Raw genomic sequence first — 24,123 nt, 5'->3', positions numbered from 1 at the left:
GATACACTCCATTTTCTAATGATTAAGGGTTAAGAGGAAATAACCCTTATCCTGAACTGTGTATGCTGCCGTAGCAAGAATAAGAAAGCCTAAGAGAATAAGAAAGCAGTACATAACAATTGTTATAAGATGCCTCAAAAAAGTCACGTTTCCACAAAATGTGTTAAGAAAGTCACAGTTCATTCACAAGATTAATGTCTAAAATTAGAGAGATTGCACTATTAAATTGATAAATAGTTTTACGTTTTTAAAATCTGCAAGAACTAAACCCCAAACTTCCTACATGAAGATTAAAAATACTGGAATATAAACCAACCAATTGTGAAATAACATTCAGTGTTTTACAGAACTGAATCTGATCCAATTTCAAAAACAAAAAAATTGCACTGTTTCAGTACCTTGTCTTCCCTCATCATTGGTAAACAAACCAGCATCACTACTGCTCAGGCTGCTGGATTCACTGTAATAACAGAGAGAAAGAAACAGATCAAAAGTGCAATTGATATCTCAGTCATAAAATTTTAAAGAGACAAGATTGCACTCAGATGAAACTTAAGCCTTCACAAAATCTAAAAGAAAATAAGATGGTTTTTTTTAATAAAAAAAAAAATCAAACTGCAAATATCCCAGTTCCATTAACTACAGAACATTATTTTTGGCACATAAAACCACAGGAATCTAATGGGACCCTGACAGTAAGCCAGATGTGACTGCAATGAGGTGCTGACACAATTGATGCATTTTATTATCTGTTTCCATCAAATGCTCACTGCTCCTTTCTTATGCTGTGCAATTCAGCTTGATCCCAAATACCGCTGCTCAGTTAAAAAATAAAATAAAAGCGGTGGTGGTGGGATCTCAGGCAAAACCATTCTGATTTGTTCTTCAACACATGAAACACAAGGGGCAAGACTTTTTTCAACATTTACAAATATTCTGAAAGATGCACTGCATAAAGAGATTCACCAGAATTCTATTATTTAGAGGGAGAACAAACGTTTACACTACAACAACCTATTAAAATAAAGTAAATGTCACTCTGAAGACCCCACCCCCACCCCCGGGATCAATGGGATTCTAATGGCAAAAAGAAATGTTAACTTCCCGTTAACTTCCAGCTGACAGCTGTTTCATATGCGTCATTCAAACGTCTTGTCTATCCATGTTAAAAAATGTTTATGCACAGATGTGTATGAGCATCATGGAAGAAGCCATGTAAAAATTTGCTGTGAAGGCAGTTTTCAAACATTTCCAACTTGCAATTAGGTGGCAGCTATGAATCGTGGTTTCTTCCAGTCTAATGACTTCACTCATATGCAGAAAAGGACTAACCCCACGCCACTTTCATAATCCTCGAGGACTGACCATTGCAATGTTCCCTATTTGTGGTTGTCCTTGAGCATTTAAAAGCTTCATGGAGGCAAATACAACAGTTTTCCTTGTTAAGCATAGGGCGATGGGATCACATGACCCATGTTGTAACAGTGGAACTGACTGTCTGCTTTCTGTGTGTAATTGAGGCAGCAGATGTTAACCTATAGCCGAATCTAGATAAGACAAAGATACTGTAGTTGAATGGATCCCAGATATGGAATTTGGCGATCATCCAGATCTGGATGGGGCTGCCCTCTCCTTGAAAAAGCAGGTTTGTAGGGTTTTTCTGGTTTTTGTTTTGTTTTTAAAGAGTTGGTGGTGCTCTTATAACCATCACTGTCATTTTAGACCCAGGTGTACTCAGTGGCTAGGAATGCTGACATTTTTCTAAACAGGGTTAGACTAGCTACAGTTATCCATGCTCTGGTAACTTCCAGGATAGGCTACTGTAATGTGCTTTGCATGGGGCTGCCTTTAAAGATGATGCAGAAGTAATGAAGAATGTGGTAGCCAGGGAATTAATGGAGGCAGCATGCTGATTGCATATAACTCCTATTCTAAAACAGCTGCATTGGTTTGACAGTCATCTTCGAGGCCCAATTCAAAGTTCTTATGCTGACATTTAGAACCATGAATGGTCTGGGACCCAGACAGAAGGCGGCACACCTTCTGCCATATTAACATGGGTGTACACTAAGATCAAAGAGGTTCTTCTGGCGAATAGTGGGGGGTGAATAGTGGGGGGGGGGGTGCTGAGGAAAAGTCTTTTAGGTGGTGGCTCTGTGTCTGTGGAATAACCTCTCCAATGAAGTGAGGCTTGTCCCAACTTTTTAGTCTTTTAGATGCCAGGCAAAAACGCACCTTTTTTGTCAAGCTTTTAGAAGCTGATGGGCTAAGTTATATTTATGATACTGCTATTTATGTTATTTATTAATTTAACATTGTTGCTTATTGTGTTTTATATTATTTTTATGTAAACCACTCTAAGAGTATAGAAATCTCTTAACAAATAAATAAAACCAGCTACTCAATGAGAAAGCCCTGCTTCAAAAACATTCAGTTAACACTGCAACATCTAGCAGAATTTGGTAATACTTTCTCCATTAAATACATTGAATCGGAGAGGTCTGTGCTCTCTGTATAAACATTAAGCAGGGCAAACTAGCAGTTGAAGGGAAGGGGGCTATAATGTATATCAAGTGCTAATATACTGAGAACATATAGAGAGTCCTGCAGGTTGAGACCTAGACCCATCTAGTCCTTGTTCGTTCATTCTCACAGTGGTCATATGGTGGGCCTATGGGAAGCCCACTAGCAGGATTTAAGGGCAAAGGCACTTTCCTGCTTGTGTTCTTCAACAACTGGTACTGATACTGATGCTGGAGGCAATAGGCAGGTTAACAAGAAATATGAAACGAAAATGTAAAATACAAATGGTAAATTATAATATTTAGATTTTATCATGCCACCCAGCGCCTTGTCCCTAAGGGAGGTCAGCTACCATTAAGTGTAGACAAATTATAAACCTACTTCCTTGACAATATTTGACCATTGCATGACTCTCTGTTCTCCAGACTGTAATTCATATTTATTGAGCACCAATAATGTACTAAACCCCATTCCCTGCCTCATCACCAAACAATTGGTTTACTGAAATTTCAGCAAATACAAAAGCTCCTGAAAATGTAGGCTTCTTGGACTACTTATGGCCTCCTAGAAGAAAGGGAAAAACAGCACCCTACAGTATCTTCACCTAGGAGCAGAGTGGCTACCTGTATGGATGGGTACTAAGATTACTCATTTTGTCTTAACCAAGCGTAACCATGAATACAAAATGGAGTTAGTGCTTACAAAGGGGACAGAGTAGGAGTGCAAAATAAACCACCACAAAAACAAAACACAAGACCTAGAACTTGCCATCCAATGTTGTGTAAGTGGAAATTAGTAGGGAAGAACATTTCAACATGTTTCCCCAGACCTTGTGGCACCAAGGGATAAAATTAGTTTTAAAATACTACCCTAGATTCTAAATGTTTATCTGATTTCGCAAAACGTCCTATTTGACGTTGTGTTTAAAACTAACAAAATCAAAATTGTGCAAAAAAGTGTTCTGCAAAAGGAAAAAATTATTTTTTACCCGTGTACAATTTTTACAATGTACATTACTTATCTAAATTTGCATATTTTTCCTGTAATTATTATTTGCTCATTCTAACTACTGAAAATATGAGTGTTCACAACTCATGAAACACAGTAAAAAAAATATCATAATGACTGAAGTTAGTAAGGCTAGCAACCCTATGCACACACTTGTTTGAGAGCAACTGTCCCTGAACTCTGATTTACTTATGAGTCTGCACTGCCCTTGACCTTCAGAGCACCCATATATTTTTAGATGAAATGCAACAGTTATGCATATGGCGGTATGAATAAAAACACTTGGAAGACAGTAAAACTATTCCATAATTAGAATTCTGACAATAAGAGCTCTAATATAGTACAGTAGCAGGAAGTCTTGAAACTATTTTAAACTGTACACACTTTCGTAGTATGCTACATTATGTTTTCATCATGAAACACAGAAAAAATACTAAGCGATAAACATGTATCAAATGCCAAATTGAAAATAAAAAACTTGCAATTGAATGAAATGTTAAAAGTAACCTGTCACTCATGTTTTCATCTGAGCCCTTTTGCTCCTCGTATTCCATCTTATCCTTGCTTGTCTGGTTGATTTCATCATTCTCAATGACCACTCCTTCATCCAAAATGTCTGGTCCTTGCCGACTTGCTGCTAGTTTCCTTTTTTTAACTTTGCTCTTGGTTAGTTCTTGATGTTGGCAAGATCTGTTGTCATTGTCCATTTCCTGATCCTTAATGTTATCCTGCTGCTGCGGTAAGGTCAGCGTGTTTGTTACTTCTGAAGGTAGATCCACTGCCATTCGCTTCACCTTTCGCCTCCTACGCAGAGTCCTATTTCCTAGATTGTCAACTGCTAAATCAGGTTCATGCCATAGAGGCCTTTTGCCCCTGAGGTTATTTAAATTTGACGTCGGCCTGCGTTTTGCAAGTAACAACTGGTCATCAGAGTCGCTATGGTCTTTCTTGTTATTGGCATGGTTTTCTCTATAATCCTTGTTTGGTTCCTCAAGGCTGGAATCAGAGCCTTCACTTAAACAGTGGCCTGTCTCCCAGGGGTGATGGGTGTTATATGAACGTCTTTTCCTCCCCCTTCGCTTTCGGGCCTGGCGTTTTAGAAGACAAGAGACACTGCGAGAATGGTCTCCTGTATCCGCGAAGCCTCCTCTTGCTTGCTCCGAACTCTCCTCCAGTGCCGAGACCAGATCATGAACTAGTTCCTCCATAGTCTTGCTGAACTGCCTGAAAAAACAATTCAAATTAATTCTACTAGAACCACTACCACCTAAAAGGCATAGCTTTCATTTCACATTCAAGTGCCACTTATCAAACTTACATAGAGAAACAGGATCCAAAACCAAGATGTGGAAATTATCTTGTTGTGCCATCTTTCATTTCACCCGTCCTAGTGCCTAGGGACAGTTAAACATTTAATTTCTGTCTGTAATTGCTGCCATTTCCCATGCAGTTGATCCATGAAACAGGATTTTTAAGTCCTGTGTGTGCTGTTCTAAATAAAGGGAATATCCTTATTCTAGTTTTCCTTCAACGTGGGCTCACTGACTGTGGTATGCAGGTACAATCATTTAAACAAGCACACATAAGTGCCACCTATACTGCCAATATATTGATTAAATTTGCTTACTGACTAATTGGAATCTAAGGAGGAAAACTTTCTACTTCATGACTCACTATGAGAATGACTGAAATTCTGAAGTGACACATCTGGAAGGAGACAGCTGCACCTATTTTGACCTAAAGAGCTTGGAAATCAAAGCTATGCTGATTTTCCCACTTTTTCAATGACTGCATTATTGTGGTTTGTTATGAAAACAAAGCTCATGTGCACATCCCAATGATACCTTCTTGGCTCCTTCCCTGGTGTGAATAAGAAACGACCTGGTTACCCACAATGAAGCTTGACTTCCCATGATGTTGGAAGCCAGGATCCTAGTTTGTTGCAGGATAGATAGGATAATAATAATAATAATAATAATAATAATAATAATAATAATAATAATTCAAATTATATACCACCCTTTATCAAAATATCTCAAGGCAATGTACATTAGAAACACATTACAAAACATGAATGTTAAAAACATAGTAAAAAGCAGAGGAAGTCAAGCTTAAATGCAGCTTCCTTGCTGGTTTATTGTGAATGTATGTTGATACATACATTCACAATAAACAGTATGTTGATACATGTGGTCCATTTATTTCTGCTTTAATCCTCCCCTGGTGCAAGCAGGAGAAACAATCAAGCAATATGCATCAGTACATTGTTTATTCACAGTAAATCACAGGGAAGCCACAATTAAGGTTGGCTTCCTGTGCTGTCTGAACCTGCAATCCTGGTATAATAAAGGTAAAGCGAGCCCTGACCATTAGGTCCAGTCGTGGCCGACTCTGGGGTTGCGGCGCTCATCTCGCTTTATTGGCTGAGGGAGCCAGCGTACAGCTTCCGCGTCATGTGGCCAGCATGACTAAGCCCCTTCTTACGAAACCAGAACAGCGCACGGAAACACCGTTTACCTTCCCGCCGGAGCGGTACCTATTTATCTGCTTGCACTTTGACGTGCTTTCGAACTGCTAGGTTGGCAGGACCTGGTATAATAGGGAGCAACTAATCAGGATCCCAGGTTCAGAAAGCACAAGAAGCCAATCTCAATGGTGGCTTCCCCTGGTTTGTTTGTCCTACTCACACAAGGGGAGAATTGAAAGAGGGAGAAATCAGGCAACATGAATTAGCACAATATTTATTCACAATGAACCTGCAAAAGCAACCTAAAATTTGAGGACTGGACAAATTACCAGCATTTCAACCCCCATAGAAACTTTAGTAAGTTAGGTGGGAAGAGATTCAGGATACTGTCTGCTGCACAAGTTGCCCAATTGAGGAAAAGCTTTTTTGGCATCAAGAAACAGTGGCTAACATCTAAGCCAATAGTCTAATGTTTCTCAGAATTACTGCTCAGTATCTGAGTGGTGTAACCAAGAAAAACTGAAGAGCAGTATGGTTGGGTTACAATTTAGAAATATCAGCGTACTGAATTTAGTTATTTATGATGGAAAATCTGTATTAATTGAAAATTGAAAAATATTTTCAGGTAATGCAATACCTGAAGTATAGCCTTATTCATCAGTTCTAATACAGTGGTACCTCGGGTTACATATGCTTCAGGTTACAGACTCCGCTAACCCAGAAATAGTACCTCGGGTTAAGAACTTTGCTTCAGGATGAGAACAGAAATCGTGCTCCGGCAGTGCGGCGGCAGCAGGAGGCCCCATTAGCTAAAGTGGTGCTTCAGGTTAAGAACAGTTTCAGGTTAAGAACGGACCTCCGGAACGAATTAAGTACTTAACCCGAGGTACCACTGTATATACCTCCAAGAATCTGAATGTAATTGCAGCATTTTATTTTAAAGTGAGGCACATGGATCTTAAAGATAGGACAAGAAGCAAATTATTCCATCCCATATTGTTCTTTCCAGTCTATCTCTGAAGAAAGTATTTTAAGGTGCCCCCCTGAAAACATTTTATTGTAGGTACAGGAACCACTTAGATTGCCTTCACCCTCTGTTCAAGAAGGAGAAACATATACCACACTAGCATTGTGCAGTCAAAAGAAAAACATCATAAGGATGCAGTTTTGAAAAGGAGGGTGATATTTGAAGAAACTGTTACTGAAAGTAGTTATGAAGATACGTGTAAACATTCACCAGAGACTAAGTTTTCAGTTCCTTTACTTGCTCTTTTCCTAAAATGTAGAACAAAGCAAGTTAATCTCTACTGTATTTTCCCACTAAGCCACCTTAAGTAGGTATCTATTCGCCTTATTTCAGAAATTATAATATATTTAAACAGAAAATTAAACCCATGCAAGCAGCATTCAAAAATTGCAACTTGTAATATTAGCAAAACAAATATTTAAGTCTTATGACAGTATGAGTTGTACCTACTGAACTTCTCTCAAGCATTTAATATCTCACATTCAGTGTTTTACATCGCATAGCAAAGACAATTACAGCAACGCCCCTCAGCTAGTGATAAAATCTACTTCTTGTTTCAAAGAAGACATTAAGCTAAAGAAATTGTAGTTTGCCTGCAGTGACCTTTACATTCAGCTATAACAATAAAGTTTACTAAATGCTGACCTCTCTACGCACTACTAGAAGCAATATAGTTTGAAGCAATCACACTGTAACGCTGTTTAAGGTTGTAATCTTAAACCCAGTTACCGTATTGGCCGGAGTAAAAGCCTCACTTTCCCCCCAAATTCCGAATGTGAAAAGTTTAAGTGTGGCTTATATTTGCGACCTTACAGTATGCAGCCAGAAGCGCGGGGCAAACAGGAGCACAGCAAAGCGGGCGTCTGCCCCACCTGTAGTCCCCATCCTCTTCCCCCAGGCCAAGAAGGGAGAGAGCTGGAAGGGGAAAGGCCGCTGGTAATGCAATGTGTCCCTCCCCCCTATGCAGCCAAGAGAAGAGGAATGGAACGGCTTATATTCAGGTATTTTTTCTTTTTTTCTCCTCCAATTTTAAAGGTGTGGCTTATATTCGAGTCAGCTTATATTCAGGCCAATACAGTACGTACGCTTATATCTTCCTGAATCTGGTGGGGTTACTGTGCATAGAACTGAAGACTGGCAATCCAGGACAAATAACAGCCAGAGATTTTTTTAAAAGTAAATACTGTATTTTTGTGTGTATAAGACTATATTTGTTTCTAAATTTGTAAAGTTTAAAATAAGGGTTCGTCTTATACACAGATAGTGTATCTTAATTTTGGATCAAAAAAATTAGGGGTCGTCTTATACATTGGGGCATCTTATACATGGAAAAAAATGGTAGATTTGCTTACTGTAATTATGTTTTAATATCAATTAGTGTCTTTTTTTTAAGATAACCCTGTTTAAAATGAGTTTGTAGCATCTTAAGGACTAACATATTTATTATGGCATAGTCAATTTCATCAGATGCATGAAATATAATTCTCGGTTGCAAGTATACATACCCATGGTGGGATTATAAACAGAGATCAGATGCAAATGAAATGCAAAAAATAGACATGTTAACAACGTAGCTAAATTGTGACCACCTCCTAAATGTGTCTAAAAGTACCAGAGGGGAGATATGGGTTTAAGCATTATAAATGACAGAATACATATTGAGTTTATTTTCATGAGCTTTCCTACTTGATCCAATAACTAGTAACTCATAAAAGGTGCTGGGATCCAGGAGATGTTATCCTGTGTTTCACTAGGATTATCCACCGGGTCTATGGCTAAACTTGTCCTATTTTACTCCTTCAGCTACCTGATCTCTAGAACAGGGGTAGACAAGCTGTAGTCCCCAGGGGTCGTTTAACCGGCCCACGAGTCACCCCCCGAACCGAGCTGCCTGCTCTGTGAGTCCCCGCGCACTGCACTAAACCAGTGCAACGCAGCGTGGGGACTTGCTTCCACAGCTCTGGAAATCACGTCTGCGCCGAAGCTGAAAATCGCGTCTGTGCAGATGCCGACGCCGGAAATCGCATCTAAGCAGACGCCAAAGCTGGAAATCACGGGCGCTCACACGTGCACACAATCCAGCCCACAGAGGGATCTCCACTGGAGTGAACTGGCCCAGGCAAGGTAAACCTTGCCAACCCCTCTCTAGAACATGTTTAGTTCTCAAGTTACAAATATGTATTACTCCACTACTCAAAACATAATAGACAGTTACTTTACTTTACATATCTCAATACTATTTTGCCCATTATCACAAGCCTTTGTTTATGGAAAGTTCAATCCTGTGCATGTTTACACAACTTGATCATAACAATGAGAAGCCAATCTCACTTTGGTCAAATGAACTTGACTTTCAAAATGTGTGCATGGGCATTCTTAGTCATCAAGTGATGTTGCTTGTATGTTTATTGAGAGCCAAACAGAAAGCTCTCTCTTCTTTATTGGCAAGTGCTTGTGGCATGATACCTCTGACAGTGGAGGTAAAACATTGCCATTGTGGCTAGTAGCCATTGATAGCTTTGTCCTCTATTGCTTCCTATTTTAAAACTTCAAATTGGTAGTGAATACCTCCTCCTGTGCGAGTAAGTTCCATAGTTAACTATGTGCTGAATGAAGAGGTACTCTATTTTATCTGTCCTGAATCTTTCAACAGTAAGCTTCACTGCATGTCTACTAGTTCAAGTGTTATGAGAGAGGAAGACAACTGTATTCATTTTCTCTACGCCATGCATGTTTTATAAACTTTACTCACCATTTAAGCTGTTTAAAATGTGTCCCTGTCCTTAACATCTGTGCCCTCAACCCTTATAGCCATGAGAAAAGGAAGCACTATTATTTCCTATATCACTGATGTGAGAGACAGCTTGCTAGAGGATGGAGGTGGCTTTATCCTCTTCCAACAGGTACAAATGTCCATTCATTTTCATATTAGCTGTTTAGACGGGAGGGGGCTAAGGTTAAATTGGCATATGGCAATGACCAATATTTATTAGCCACTTCATTCCAGAAGCAAGTGCTTCTTCATGTAAACATCATACTGTCATTGTTGGCTCCATATACTGTACCTGCTGCTTCCCTCCCTCCCCCCTTTTGCATATTTCTGCCTCCACAATACTAGGCCATAAGCTCTCACTCCTTGGTTCTATTTACCATGGACTACATGAAAGCAAGCTTTCTTTCAGTGGCTTACAAGCATTCTCAGCTATTGACAAATATGACATGAATTTCTGTGCTGTTTCATATTTTTATAGTGATTGTATGTATATTATTACTTCATACTACTTTTTAAACTTTATTTTTGTACCCTTCAGGAAATTAATACAAAAGCAGTAATTCTCAGTTCGCAGTGCAGTTCTCAGAAGTTACATCTTTACAAGTATCATCCTGGGAATCATCATCCCAGTTGTGGACAACATTCTGGCCAACTCAGCTATATAGGAAAATGAAAAAGTCACTCTGTAGCTCCATTAATATCTTCTTGATAGCCTAAGTGTCAATACCCCAGTCTGCTCTAGATGGCTTGCCTCCTTATTCTCACTACCATTGCACTTTATGGAGACTGTGTGCTAGAGCATCACTTTCCCAACTGTAGCCTGCAGACCACCAGCGATCTGCGAGCTTCATCTGGATAGCCCACGTTGTGTGCCTGTTGCTTTGCTGTTGAAGACTGGAGATAGCACATCCATTGCGTTAAACATACTGATTTGATTTTATTGCCTCTTTAGAGTTCTTCAATTGCATTTGCCATTGTCATATGCCAATTTATTTATTTCAGTTTGAATTCTACTGTGTCCTGAAACAAAATGCAACACACAAGCCATAAAGGAAGCAATAAAAACACAATTAAAAATCATATAGCGCCCAGCACAAGGCATTAACAATTATTACAGCAAGTAGGAAACTGTGGGTGTGTTGTGTGTGCATTACGTCCTCCATCCAGACCCTCAGCAATGTTCAAGTGGTTCGTGGGGAGGAAAGTTTGGGAGCCGCTCCATTTCTTTTCCAATCCAAACCCTGCACCCCGTTAGCACACGTTTCACAGCCAGGGGTTGCTAACCTTCAGCGAACACCCCCTGCAGCCAGCAGGTCACTACGGGGGCGTCCATGCTGCAGCTTCTTCACCTGCCTGTTTCTGAACGCGGAGATGCTGCTCAAAGGCCAGCAGCGGAGCGGAGCAGCCCCCCAGTCAGCCACCCCCGTTCAGCTGACAGGGCCGCCTGCCCCCCGCCCACAAGCCGCCCCCACCCTAGAGCCAGGCCTCACCCTCCACCCCTTCCTCCTGCCCCAGCCCTGCCCCTCACCAGCTCTTCCTGGCGGCCGGAGGTCTGCTCGGGTTGGGCTCAGCCCCCCGGAACATGTACCCGGCGCCCGCCGTCGGCCGCTCCCTGGGGAGGCGGGTGCCGCTTCGCAGAGACTCGGGGGAAGGTGGCCGTCCACCGGGCCAGCTCTGGGGCTGCTGCGCTTCCTCAGTCCCCCATGATGGAATCCCGGAAGCAGCCGCGGCGCTGGGAGGAAACCGGGCCCGACCATTCCTCCCTTGGCGGGGGTCGCCGAAGCAGCAGCAGCTGTAGGAGCGGCGGCGGCAGCAGCAGCAGCAGCAGCAGCGGGGCGTCTTCGTCCTCGCCGCGACCACCGCTTGACCCGCTTCGTCCTGCCTTCCTCTACGCCCTCCCCGCCGTCAGGCTTAACGCGCCTACCCTCTGGTCCCTTTCCCCCACCCCCACCCCCCGCTCTGTCTCGGGTGGTACGTCCCGGTTGCCATGCCGACTCCTTGTACACCATCAATGGGAGCTGGTGGGGAGGGGAGAAGATGGCCACTCTGGCCAGGCTGCAAGAGAGGCTGCCGCTCTTCAAGGGGGAGTATTACTCTAGGAACAGGTAAAGCTTCCTCTCGCCCTCACGCTCGCGCCGCACTCCCCAGCCTGCCCACGGAGCAGCCACCCCCTCCCCCCCCGGAAAGTTCCCAGGTTTGCTGCGGGGGGGGGGGGAAGGGGGGGAAAAGAGATAATTTCTTCTTTTGTTTTGACCTCGGAGCAGCAGCAGAAGCTGCTCTTTCCCTCTCTTCCTCTGCCCCCAGTAGCATAAAATCCACAGGTGAACAAGTGGATTGCGCAAAAAAAAAATCGAAAGGGGAGACCTCCCCCCCTTCATTTCTGGGAGGGGGAGCGGGGGCATGGGGTGGGCAAAAGAAAAGTGAGGGGTTTGGTTTGCTGCTGCACCTTTAGCAACTGCTTCCAAGATTTTGGGAGGGGCAGCTCAGGCTTGTTGAAATCTCTCCCTATTGTTAAAGGTGTGGGAGACCTATCCACATTGCACCTGGCTATCCAAACTAGCATGGTAAAAAAGGTGAAGGTAAAGGACCCCTGGATGGTTAAGTCCAGTCAAGGGGGCTCACGCCACTACGCTAGTGGAATACTCTTACAGTGCTTGAGGCTTCCTGGTCCTAGAAAGATGCCAAGTTATGGTTTGAAGGTAATAAGTGGCCATCCTGGCAAAACTAAGCAGGTCCAGGGCTGGTCAGTGCCTCCAGTGAGCGACTTCCTTGGAACCACATCTATGTTGTGCCTTGATTTCAATGATGGGAGAAAAGTGGGATATAAATGTTTAAAAAACAAACAAATAAATAAAATGTTCCCCCCTACCCAGGATATCAAGAGGCATGGGTATCTCTCAAAGAAATAAATAGACAAGCCCCAGGTAGACCTGGCATCTCAGAAACTTGTAATCCAGGACTACCCTTGGGTTGATTATGAGTTGTAGATGTGGCATCCAGACATCTTTCCACTCACCACTGAAACTCTCTGTTCCCACACTGTTTTCTTTCCCTCTTAATTAATTGCACTGCTACCACAGTCAACTTCAGAGTCTACCACTCCACTGCATTTCCCTCAAAAACAAAACAAAACCCAAAGCAATCCACCAGGTTGATAACTTTCCTAGGTTGTCATATGCTATTCAAACTCTTTCCTTTCCCAGCAAAAAAAGTTACAGCAACACCATGCTACTTTGCAGGGCTAACATAACATACACACACACAGTCCCACCCACCCCATCTTGTCCAATATGGATTCAATCATGATTGGCATTAGAGTAATTTTAAAAATATTTATGATTTCAGGGAATAACCCTACCCCAATTCCTGTCTTTTCTGCTTTTTTTGTTTTTGAGTTAACATAATACACCATAATTACAGCTACACTAACATTGTTTTCTGTGAGGCAGCAATCATTTCTCCATCAGGAAAGACTGCAAGGTTGTTGGACACCACTCTTTATTTACTTCCTATCAGTTATAAGACAAAATTGTTTTACTAGGTTTAATAAAAGAATGTGCTCTTACTCAGATAATATATTGTTTGTTTATTCTGTTCTTGAATCATTTGCTTATTTATATGTCACTTAATTGTATGGCTGACCAAAATGCAAATTGTGAAAAACAATTTCTTGTGTTTTCAGATGCGTAGATGAATATAGAAAAACAGAATATTATGCTGCTGTGAAAATTCAGAGTTGGTTTCGAGGATGCAAAGTCCGAGCGTATATCCGGTAATTTGATCTGCATCCAAATTGTAGACATGCATACTTGGAAGTCACCCCAACTGATAACATAAGTGTTTATTTATTGGCAAAATGACTTTAGGTTACACCCTAAATCTGCATGTTATTTACCACTTTGCCAAGTCTCGCTGAAGTTAAGAACTTGTTTTGCACATGGAACCCCCTTGTTTTTCAAATGAGAAAAATTAATAGCTTTCGGCTATTTTGAAATTTTCTTCTTATTTTCTTGTTTATTTTATTTAAAATTGCTAGGCTAAATAAGCTGGAGGAAATAATTTAAATCCCTTTAGTCATTTATTTGTGAATGTCAGTCATGTGGCATTCACTTGACAAGATGTCTCTCAAGAGATAAGTTTTTTAAACTTGGCTTCTCTAGACGTTTGCAAAGTATCTAAATTAACAAAAGACTGCACATATAGTTCAGTTGGTAGAGACCCTTAATCTCAGAGTCATGAGTTCAAGCCTCACATTGGGCAAAAGATTCCTGCATTGCAGAAGTTGGACTAGTTGACCCTTGTAATCCCATCCAACTCTACAATTCTGTGATCATCTCTGTTGTATCTGTGGGATGCAGTGTGGAGCTCATGGTAGTACCAGACTGCATCCTGGAAATGTCCCCTTTACTTAAAAATCTGTTGCTGAATCTGGCAGCTGCAGTTTCTCCTGCCTTCTTGTTTCCTCTAATCTGCTCCTCCCTGATTGTTGTGAGGACATACTTCTCATTATAGCAGGCTGGGTGAAGATATTAGAAACAGCTCGTAAGAGATGGTAGAAACCACCATCTCCAAATGTAGCTGCAGACTTAAAAGCTAAGAAGTTTTCCAGGTTACAATCTGGCAATCACTAATAGTTGGGGCTTTGTGTAGAGAAGCATGTGGGTTTGCAAGCCTTTTTATACCCTGTGCAGCAGGCTTGTGGATTGAGGAATATGTGTAGAGAACTGTGCCATTTTTTTCATTATTTGAATGTTTCCACCTTGCAGAGGAGCATATGAAATGGTCTAGTACAGACTATAAAGTTCCTGACTTTATAGACAGTAAATTATTAAGTCAAGAACAACCACTGGGGTGGTGCTTTCCACTGTCATCCACCCCCCCCCCCCGTTCTCTTCCTGCATGCCAGCTTCAGTCAAACCAAAGATTACCATTATGTCTGGAACAGGAAACTGTGGCTTAATGTGGCTGTTAACCAAGATCTGAAAACAGACCAAGCAGTTCTTTGTTTTGGATGTAACAGGGATCTGGTGCAGAAGCTGGTGTACAAGTGGAAGAAGGATGGAGAGGAAGGAAGAGGAAGAGTGTGGGCCCATCGCTTGCTCCCACTTGGATAAACTATGGTTTATTAAGCCAACAATGTTATGTCCAAACCAGCCTAGTGACATTTGGTACTATTCTTCTAAGGCTCAAAGTTCAGACAAGCCAAAAGTGGAAAGCAGCCAGAGATGATTATATTTTTGCCAGCTTATCCTTGTCAGAAGCTGACACTGACTTAAAACTGTTAACGCTTCACATCCTCTTCCCTATTCCTTTTGTGGCTCCATAAGAAGTTACATTGGAAAGGGTCCATGATTCAGGCAAGACTTTAGTGCTTTTAATTTCAAATTGATACCATGTATTCCAAAAATTTGGATGAAAGAATCAAGATTTAAGCTGCCACCGCAAATTTAGGATGCATATTGATATAAAAAGTCTCCAAATTTTAATTGTCAAGCTAGACTGCTGCATGCACTGGATTTTTAAAAAATGGTTCAACTTTTCACTATTTCCAGGGGGAAAAAATCTTACCAAGGTATTTTATTTCAGGTATCTGAACAAAATGATGGTTTTTATTCAGAAATGGTGGCGGGGTTATCAAGGAAGACAAAAATTCAGAGAAATGGTGGAGGTAAAAACTAAATTTGTAATTAAAAATTATTGTAAGCTTTCCATAAGACTGTACACAAATACAAAGTAGGTGAAATCTCTTCAGTTTGGCGCCAAGTACTTGCAAGCTTTTAAATTCACATGCTGTTGATCGGGTATAAATGTTTCAGGATTAAAGAGGGGGAAATAAATTACCGGCAGGTCTTGTTAACTTTTCTAGGCTGGTTGTAGACTCACAGGTTCTGTTGCTCTTAGAAAAAAGAATAGAGTATTAAATATCTGAATTCAAGGGAAGAGAGGGAATATCCTTGGCTTCATTGGCCTTATCTCTACCAGATGGGGCTGCACTCCTACTAAAGTTGGCATGGGGAACCTCTGATTTGCAAGCCAGATTAGGCCTGCCAAGGGGCCTAATTTGACTTGCAAAGACATTTCCCCACAACTGGCCACCTGCCCCACATCTGAGACATCAAGTGTGGGGCAGATAAAGCCACAGTTAGGAAGGGACAACTGGGAGCCTTGGTGCGCACACACCTTTCCAGTTGTTCCTCTGCAAGCAGAGCTTGCATTCAGTGCCTTTTAAATTTGGTGCTTAACGCAAGCCTCATTGAGAGTAGTCCTACTCAGGAGTTCTCAAAAGGAGAGTGACCTAATAAGCTGTTCCAAGGCTTTAAAACAACAGATTTTCAGTTTTTTTGGTTTTTAAAAAGCTCTCCCTTCCCTGTGATAATTTTTTGCTATATTAGAAAGGAAGTAATATAATATTAAAGCCAGCATTTTAAGACCTCCTTTAATTAAATGAAAGGAATTATGCCTGGCCTAATGTAATGAAGAAAGCGAATTTTAAAATGAAGTAGCATCATTGTGTTCATTTGTAAATAACATATTGCAGCCAACTGTTTCTTAATTGCCCAGACTGTTGATAAATAATCCGGTCCTGCTGCTCTCCACAGACAATTTGCTTTGGATCAGACTAGGCAATTCAAATAACACTAATTACAGTGAAACCCTTTTACGGTGAATTCTTCTTTGCCAGGGAGGGTGAGGGGAGTAGTGAGAGAAAAGGAAACTACATATCACTTTTCCCTCTGATTTGTAGTCCCCCTCCCCTCCAAGTCTGCAACTTATGCTGAATAAAGGACATCTTCTGCCTTGAAAGTACTTATTTTACTTTTTATGATGCAGTTGTGAATTATGTTCATTTTGCATTTGTAATTAGAGGGCGGAACAGATGTGAAAGCTTAGTGTAAAGTGATGTATCCATTAAAATAACCTATCCTGCCAAGTGAGTGTTTGCTATAACAGGGGATTCTTTCACTCAGAGTGGGATTCGCCTTTATTGGAAGGGAACCAGGAAATGTTTTCTATATCAGGGGATTCACTGTAACATGTTATCATTGTATTTATGATTTTATGATGTTGGAATGAATATTAAATGAAACAAAATTCCCAAGAATTACTCAGGAGGCAACTAAGTACATAACATTTAGTACAGATGGTTGGAAGGCACAATTTTGCTCCATCACTGCATCCATATCCTTGAACGATTTCGACTGAAGACAGCATTTCTTTGAATTTTTCATTAAACCAGACGTCTTGAAATATGAATTCCTTTTATGTTTCTGTGAGTTTTGGTTAAAAGAACCCCAGTGAATAAATCATACAATACTACGTGTCACCAGCACTTGTGAATATTTCTGCTTTGTTATTCTACTCTCAGTAGAGCACCATTGATTATCAAACTCAGCGGAGAGCATTTTATGATCATATATCTCCATTAGCTGCTAGTTTGACTACCATAGATTTTTCTGGTTAAGCCTGCATTATGTATTAGGAAGCCTATCTCTTCAATACAAAGTTTGATTTTATTCTCTCTAAGCCTAGAACTCTTATTATGTATTATGTATAAAGATTCTTATCTTTTATATGTAAAAATAGGAGTACTGTCTTTGTGTAACTGAAATGTATGCCATCTTTCCCCCCACCCCTCCTTGATTCACAGACAGCATATTTTATTATGAAGATGAATTTCTACAATGAAATGGCTGTCAGGGTAAATATTTCTTCACTTGTTAAACAAATGAAAAGTCAATTGTGCTCTGAATTTGCTTTTAATAAAATGAGCAACCCAGAATAATATACACTTGATTGATATGCTGATGGTAAAGTGAGGAAATGGTACATAGTTACAAATTTAAAGTTACACTAAGTAATCTAAGTTGCATTTTTGAAAATTTCTGTTTGATTTAAGATATGGATGTGTGAATTCTTCTCTATTCCAAATGTTGGGGCGCTTTGTCGTAGCTATTAAAATATTATTCATTTATATATGTGTACACCCACCCACCAATTTTCTTCTGTCATGGACTCAAAGCAGCTTACACAGAGTTCACTGGTAACATTCCATTCAGACTACTCAGACCCAGACCTGCTTACCTTCAGCTTACATTGCTGTATCATGTGACTCAGACCAGAAGTGAAACCTGTTTAATTTCTGCCCTAGTTCTGCTAGGATCAAACATGTACACAGGCAGTTTTCATCCATGGTAATGGTTGATGCATGTATAATTTTCAGTTGTGCAAAGTGTCTTCCCGCAGCTTGGGTGTATGTGCATTGCCCTTACAAGATTTAAAAAATCTGTGGTTGTTTTTAAAAAATTGAATAATATTATTCGATATCACACTGATCATTGTTCAAGAGGTGGGGACAGATAACTGGTGCAGCCCCCCCCCCCCAATACCGACCAGTGCTGTTTCCGAGGAAGTGCATGTGCAGCCCTGCATTGTTGTGTTGAAGTCTATGATTGAGTGCATTTTCTCCACCTTTCCTCTTAGGGCGGTCTAGATGATTCTTTTCATTTCCCCTTTATCTTCACAACAGTCCTATGAGGTAGGTTAGATTAAGTGAGAATGACTGGTTCAGAGTCATGACTGGATTTGAACCCATGTCTGTCTTGTATCACACCATAACCACACTGGCCCTGACCATGTGGAAGTACACACATGCACCCAGTCCCTCTTTTGCAGACATTCTTCCTGTATTTCACATGCACGCCTTCTGTCAGCCTCAGCTTACTTGTGCAGAGTACTAAGGATGAAAATCAAAGTATGACTTCTTCTGCCCATCCCTTAGAAACCATGTATCTGGATTACCTGAGATGACATTCTGGGTAATCTAGATCAGTGACGGTATAGATACTCTGTAGGAAGCCTAGTGTCAAGCTAAGGGGTGGGGGATACCTAGGTCTCAACATTCCAGACTCTGAAATCCATAGGATTGGATCTAAAGTTGCATGGAGTGGAACTCCGCAAACTGGATGCTCTCACCTGCAGAAGAGGCTAGGCAATTTTTGCCGATTCCCCATACCCCCGTGGTTGAAATATGTTTCAGGGAGTTGAGAGACCCTTTGGAACAGAATGGGAGATGGCACTGGAGGTTGCAGAAGGGAGAGGAGATCTGTGGAAATTGCCTTCCCTCCTTCCTGATGTGGCAACATCCCGTTTGCTGAATGGAAGCCTCTTCTGCATTTGACTCACTTCTACAAATGGGAGGCAGTCTTCCGTTTTCATAACAACGTATCTTGATTCAACCATTAAACCTCCCAATTTTAATGCATTTAGCAATGTTTCTTTAATTTAAGTGTGATTGTGCTTGGTTTTCAGCAGAGGAGGGCCACCATAATTGTCGTGATGCTTGCATTTATATCACCATAAGCCCTGTAAAATCATTGGCATAAATATTGGCATAAAACTGGAGCATAATACCTGAAAATTAATCTGCTGGTGTAAAGACAGGAAATAAAAAGTTGTACGCTGTATCCAGCCTATCAGTGTTTTCCTTTTCCTTATGCAGCCCCATGCTGCTAAATTGCTGAATCTTGCCCATAGGCTAATGCCTTCAGGTGAAAGGGGAGGGAAAAAATGCTGTGTGTGTGTGTGTGTGTAAGTAAAAAAATAAAAAAATAAAAGCCTTGGGTAGCCTGATATGGCTTCATTGTACCAGTGCAGCATATCTTCCGTTTTGAAAAACAGTTTTAAAATTAGATTCGGGCAGAAAGGCAAAACACCTGGTTGGTGTAATGGCTTTTGTGTCACTGTGCATTCTTTAAAGCTGTCCCTTAATTATATCTAACCCACTACTGTCAAACTCTCACCTTTAGAACAAGAAAAAGCACAAAGAAAGCAATTATTATAATGCATAATTTTCCATGAATCAGATTTACTTTTAGTATAGTGGGTTGTTATATATTCATCCTTTTCATTTGGAAGATTTAAGGGTTGCTGTGAATTTTCAACAACAAAAGTAATCCATGTTTTTTAAAGGAACAATCTTTGTGTGAGCAGATGGCTTTTGATATATCAAGGTTTTGCCATTTGTTTTAGTGCTTAAAATAAACATTATTTATAAGACCACTTACATTTTGATGTTACTTAATGAGGAATATGCATCATTGATTTGACTAGCTTAAGAGGTCATTTAGAACTTGCCCGTTAACAAGCTGTAATCTGCTGAGCACACAATGACTTTGTTTAAAATTATCTGTTTGGTACTGATCAATGACAATAATTGTTTGGTACCAATCACCATTGAAACTTGCTAATTACTTTGAAGGGCATACACACTCGCCTTTTGTAGGAGTGTGTAAATATTCACCTTGGAATTGTAAGATACGGTGGTGGAAGTATTACATTTTTAAACCAATTCAGCAAAGTCAGGTAGGTAGTTGTGTGTCCTGCACTATGTTGGGAAACACCAGAAAAAAGTTCTGGCATATGGAGAGACTAAAATGGCTAGGACTCAGACAATAGATAATAGGGAATGCAGAGTATATAAAACTATGGCTGTACTGGAAAAGCTATTAATGACAATGGGTGTGCCATTTGGGATAGTACTAGTACTGGAAAACATCCAATGAGATGTAAGGATTAAAAATGTTTAGGGTGTTGCATACACAGGTGTCTCAAAAGATGCATGCTGACCGCTTAAGATTTCAACAACAGTTGACCCATAAAGCTAAATGTGGTTTGCGAGTCTTGTGCTGTATAGCATTCCATAATAAGTTCAGTTAACCTCCCGAGTTTGCTTCCTGCCTGGGGCTGCCAGAACAGAGGGTTTGTCAAGCACTTCTGATGACACATCCATCTTTGTGGATCACTATTTGTTCAGGCCTGCTCTATGTCCTGTTCAAGACTTAGACCTGAAAGGGAGGACCAGTGAAGCACAGCAGGAGTCCAGCCAGAGTATGATTGGCACATAAAGCATAAAATCACCTGATTTTATAATAATATTTCATTTTTTTACTGCTGTGTAATAAAGAGCTATCTGCTTGTTTTCTGCATGTTGTTTAGTTGTTTAGTCGTGTCCGACTCTTTGTGACCCCATGGACCAGAGCATGTCAGGCACTTCTGTCTTCCACTGCCTCCCGCAGTTTGGTCAAACTCATGCTGGTAGCTTCGACAACACTGTCCAACCATCTCATCCTCTGTCATCCCCTTCTCCTTGTGCCCTCCATCTTTCCCCAACATCAGGGTCTTTTCCAGGGAGTCTTCTCTTCTCATGAGGTGGCCAAAGTATTGGAGTCTCAGCTTCACGATCTGTCCTTCCAGTGAGCACTCAGGGCTGATTTCCTTAAGAATAGAGAGGTTTGATCTTCTTGCAGTCCATGGGACTCTCAAGAGTCTTCTCCAGCACCATAATTCAAAATGTTTTCTGCATAGCTAAAGGCAATTCAGAGCCATTACTGTATGTGTATTTTAAGTCTTATCTGACACCACTACGAATGTTAGCCGCTTCTTTCTTGGCCTACCACCCAGTTTGGAGTCAGCCTTCTAGAATACTTTTACAACCTCCTAGAATGCTTCAGAGTTCACTTTGATACATCAAACCCACTGCTGTGCAAAGTTTTTCACCCCTCTGTATAGTTTATGTTTAAGAGTGCCAGTCACAATACACTGATTTTACTTCAGGTGGATTGCCAACAAATAAATAAATAAATAGAAAGCGGGCAAGAGACAGTTTTTTACCAGGCTTTGGAGGCTATTGCAAGATTTTGCAGGGCTGTCTGAGATCTCATGGGAGCCTCCACAGCCCTCACATGGCCAACCCAGAGCTGAAGAGAAGGGTGGAGGACTTAAAAGCTCTTTCCGCAAAGCGTTTTCCCACCCTGGAAAGTGTTTTTAAGCCCTCTGCTTTGCTTGCTGGGCTGTGGGAAGGCTGTACACAGGCTCTGGAACTCTTCGCAAGACCTCAGGCGATAAAAGAGTCTAGACAAATTTATGAATGATATGCCATCAGTGGCTAGGAGTCATGATGGCTGTGTACTACTTCCCGTATTGGAGTCAGTGTGCCTCTGAATACCTGATGCTGGGCAACTGAGTGGAAGATGTCTGTTGCCCTCATGTTTTGCTCGTGGGCTTCTCCTTGGCTGGCCATTGTGGAAACGGTATGCTGGATGAAATGGATCTTTTGTTTGATCCATCAGAGCTGTCTTTTGAAATAGCCACAGCTTATCTTTCCTGCATTGCCCCATCCCACCAGGCAGGAAAGTTTAACCCTCTGGGAGATAATACAGCAGCACCTCCTTCCTTGTGAATATGGCTCAGCAATCACTTCCCTCGGCATTCAGAATCACGTGTTTTGTGGCCAAGCATCTCCACCTAGCATTCCTTAGTTGTAGGGAAAGAGCCTTTAAAGTTCTAAACAGACAGAGACAGATAGCCTTCTATGTGATAAAATACAGACCAATTCTTAAGGTAATAGCTTTAGTGAAATTTGAAATGTAGAGAATCTAGATGTTAATTTATATGATACTCTGTAATTAACTTAAACATGGCTAACTGCTTTGACTTGAATATAATACTTATTTCTTTTGGTACTGCTTTGAAAAACAGGTGAATGGATTTCATTCTAAATAGCCTCAAAATTCGTTGGTATATGCAAAATATCTTGCACAACCATTGTAAGCTCATGTTCACTTTAGCATTCCTTGATCAATAAGTACTATTTCAATATATTACTTTTTCCTCATACCTGTAATTATGTATACATGCATGCTTGATGCTAAAGCAATATCATCTCTCATAAAACTAGATTTTTAATATAAATTGACAACGTGATCTCTCTTGCAAAAAAAGTATTGAAGCAAATATATGTGCTTTTTCTCCACTAGATTCAGAAAAGATGGCGAGGCTATTACGTGCGAAAGTATATCCATAATTATTATGCGCTGAAGAAGTACCTGGAAGCTATTGCTTTGAATAATGAGCTGGTCAGGTAAAGATAAAAATACTGAGTAGTGAAACTTTAAATTTCTTTTTTTATATATTTCTAAATAGTTTATGGTGCTAATTAAATTATTTCTTCATGGAAAGAATTGCCTCCATTATCCAATATATAAAGTAGTCTTCTTCTTTCTCTTACCTAAGCATGTGGTGCAAATTATGATCTTGTTTATACCAGTATGCATGCAGCTATGATTCTACTGAATCCACTGGAGTGAGCCCAAAGCTGAAATGCATACAACACAGAATGTATCTCTTTCCATCTGCTCAGGAGAAAAATACTCTGGACTTTCTATATTAACAAGTCTGTATAATAATGAAGTAGTGCTAGAGGCTTAAGACTGCAGTTGCAACATGTATGTGGGCCCTAATTCTGGTGGATGGGTGCTGAGACAAGGCACATGCTGCTAGGCCATGATAGTTTTCCAGTGCCTGCACCAGATAATGGCTCTCAGGGGTCAAGGAGCTGGAGATGGTTAAGAAGAGAATATCCACCTGTCCACTGTCCACCATGTGCACTGAGCGTGTTTATAGAGTCATCCAGCCTTGAGTTAGACTCAACTCCATCACTCAGTGGTGCAGTGAACATTCTGTCCCTTGGACCTCACTGCTTCCTTACGGTCTGTAGGTCAAGACACCAAGAGAGTGAGGGAGAAGAGTTGGTGGAAGAAGATTGGAAGAAATTTAAAGATTATCTACAGAAATATTGTAAAATTAAGGAATGTTAGAAAGATGTTGGAATGAAGTTACATGGCTTTAGCAGAAATGTTATAAAGAATTAAGTATAATAGATTGTAATTGGATTAAAGGGGAAAAAAATAATGTTAGAATTTGTTAAGTTAAATGATAGGACAGAAATTTGAGGAAGATGGAAAGGATTTGCTGAAACAATTAATCGAAGTGGAATACAAAAAAAGGGAGGTGTGAGGAGGTCGCTGAAACAAGTAAAAGAAAGTTAATAACATTGAAAGTATTGGTTGTGTTTCTTTTTTCTTTTTTAAATTGTTTTTGTTTTATTTTTGTTATGTATATGTAATATTTTTGTTTCTGTATTGTATGGTTTTGTTATGTTTAATTCTTTTTCTTTTTTCTTTCTGTAACTTTCAAAACTTTAATAAATATTATTTTTTTAAAAAAAGACACCAAGAGAGTGTCACTATCCCTTTAAAATAGGTGTGGGGAACCTGGGATCCTCCAGATGTGGCTGGAATACAACTTGTCCCAGAGACAGACTGATGCCAGCAACAACAGCTTCCATCATGCCTGACCATTGGGCATTCTAAATGGGGCTGATGGGAGTTGGTATCCACAAACATCCTCAAGGCCGCAGGTTCCCTAGTCTGAGAATTGCTCACAAACGACAATTTCACTTGATGTGATTTTTGCCATCATGGGTCT

The 24,123-nt window shown here is 40.6% G+C and overlaps 2 protein-coding genes across 4 annotated transcripts in view; one reads left to right on the top strand and one right to left on the bottom strand.

Annotated features, from left to right (window-relative positions):
- The window catches only part of GPATCH2 (G-patch domain containing 2), a 98,862-nt gene extending 87,345 nt beyond the window's left edge, over positions 1 to 11,517 (bottom strand). The window contains exons 1-4 of one of the 3 annotated variants that reach the window (XM_081857810.1): positions 11,327 to 11,462; positions 6,901 to 6,955; positions 4,039 to 4,755; positions 399 to 460 (exon numbers count right to left, since the gene is read on the bottom strand). In XM_081857810.1, the coding sequence (XP_081713936.1) occupies positions 399 to 460; positions 4,039 to 4,755; positions 6,901 to 6,929 (808 nt within the window). In that variant the 5' untranslated portion in view covers positions 6,930 to 6,955; positions 11,327 to 11,462. Of the gene's footprint in view, positions 1 to 398; positions 461 to 4,038; positions 4,756 to 6,900; positions 6,956 to 9,777; positions 9,891 to 11,326 lie in introns of those variants that run through there. The other 2 variants (XM_081857808.1, XM_081857809.1) reach the window with 2 other exon arrangements.
- A 253-nt stretch (positions 11,518 to 11,770) lies between these two features.
- Positions 11,771 to 24,123, top strand: part of SPATA17 (spermatogenesis associated 17) — a 73,438-nt gene continuing 61,085 nt past the window's right edge. Inside the window, 6 exon segments of the mRNA XM_081857827.1 lie at positions 11,771 to 11,828; positions 11,831 to 11,903; positions 13,481 to 13,570; positions 15,385 to 15,466; positions 17,447 to 17,497; positions 22,614 to 22,717. Coding sequence (XP_081713953.1) covers positions 11,786 to 11,828; positions 11,831 to 11,903; positions 13,481 to 13,570; positions 15,385 to 15,466; positions 17,447 to 17,497; positions 22,614 to 22,717 — 443 coding nt within the window. The 5' untranslated portion in view covers positions 11,771 to 11,785.

The sequence above is a fragment of the Podarcis erhardii genome (assembly GCF_964252035.2).
Source record: "Podarcis erhardii genome assembly, chromosome: 3".
Classification (NCBI taxonomy): domain Eukaryota; kingdom Metazoa; phylum Chordata; class Lepidosauria; order Squamata; family Lacertidae; genus Podarcis; species Podarcis erhardii.
This window is presented reverse-complemented; position numbering and strand designations above follow the sequence as displayed.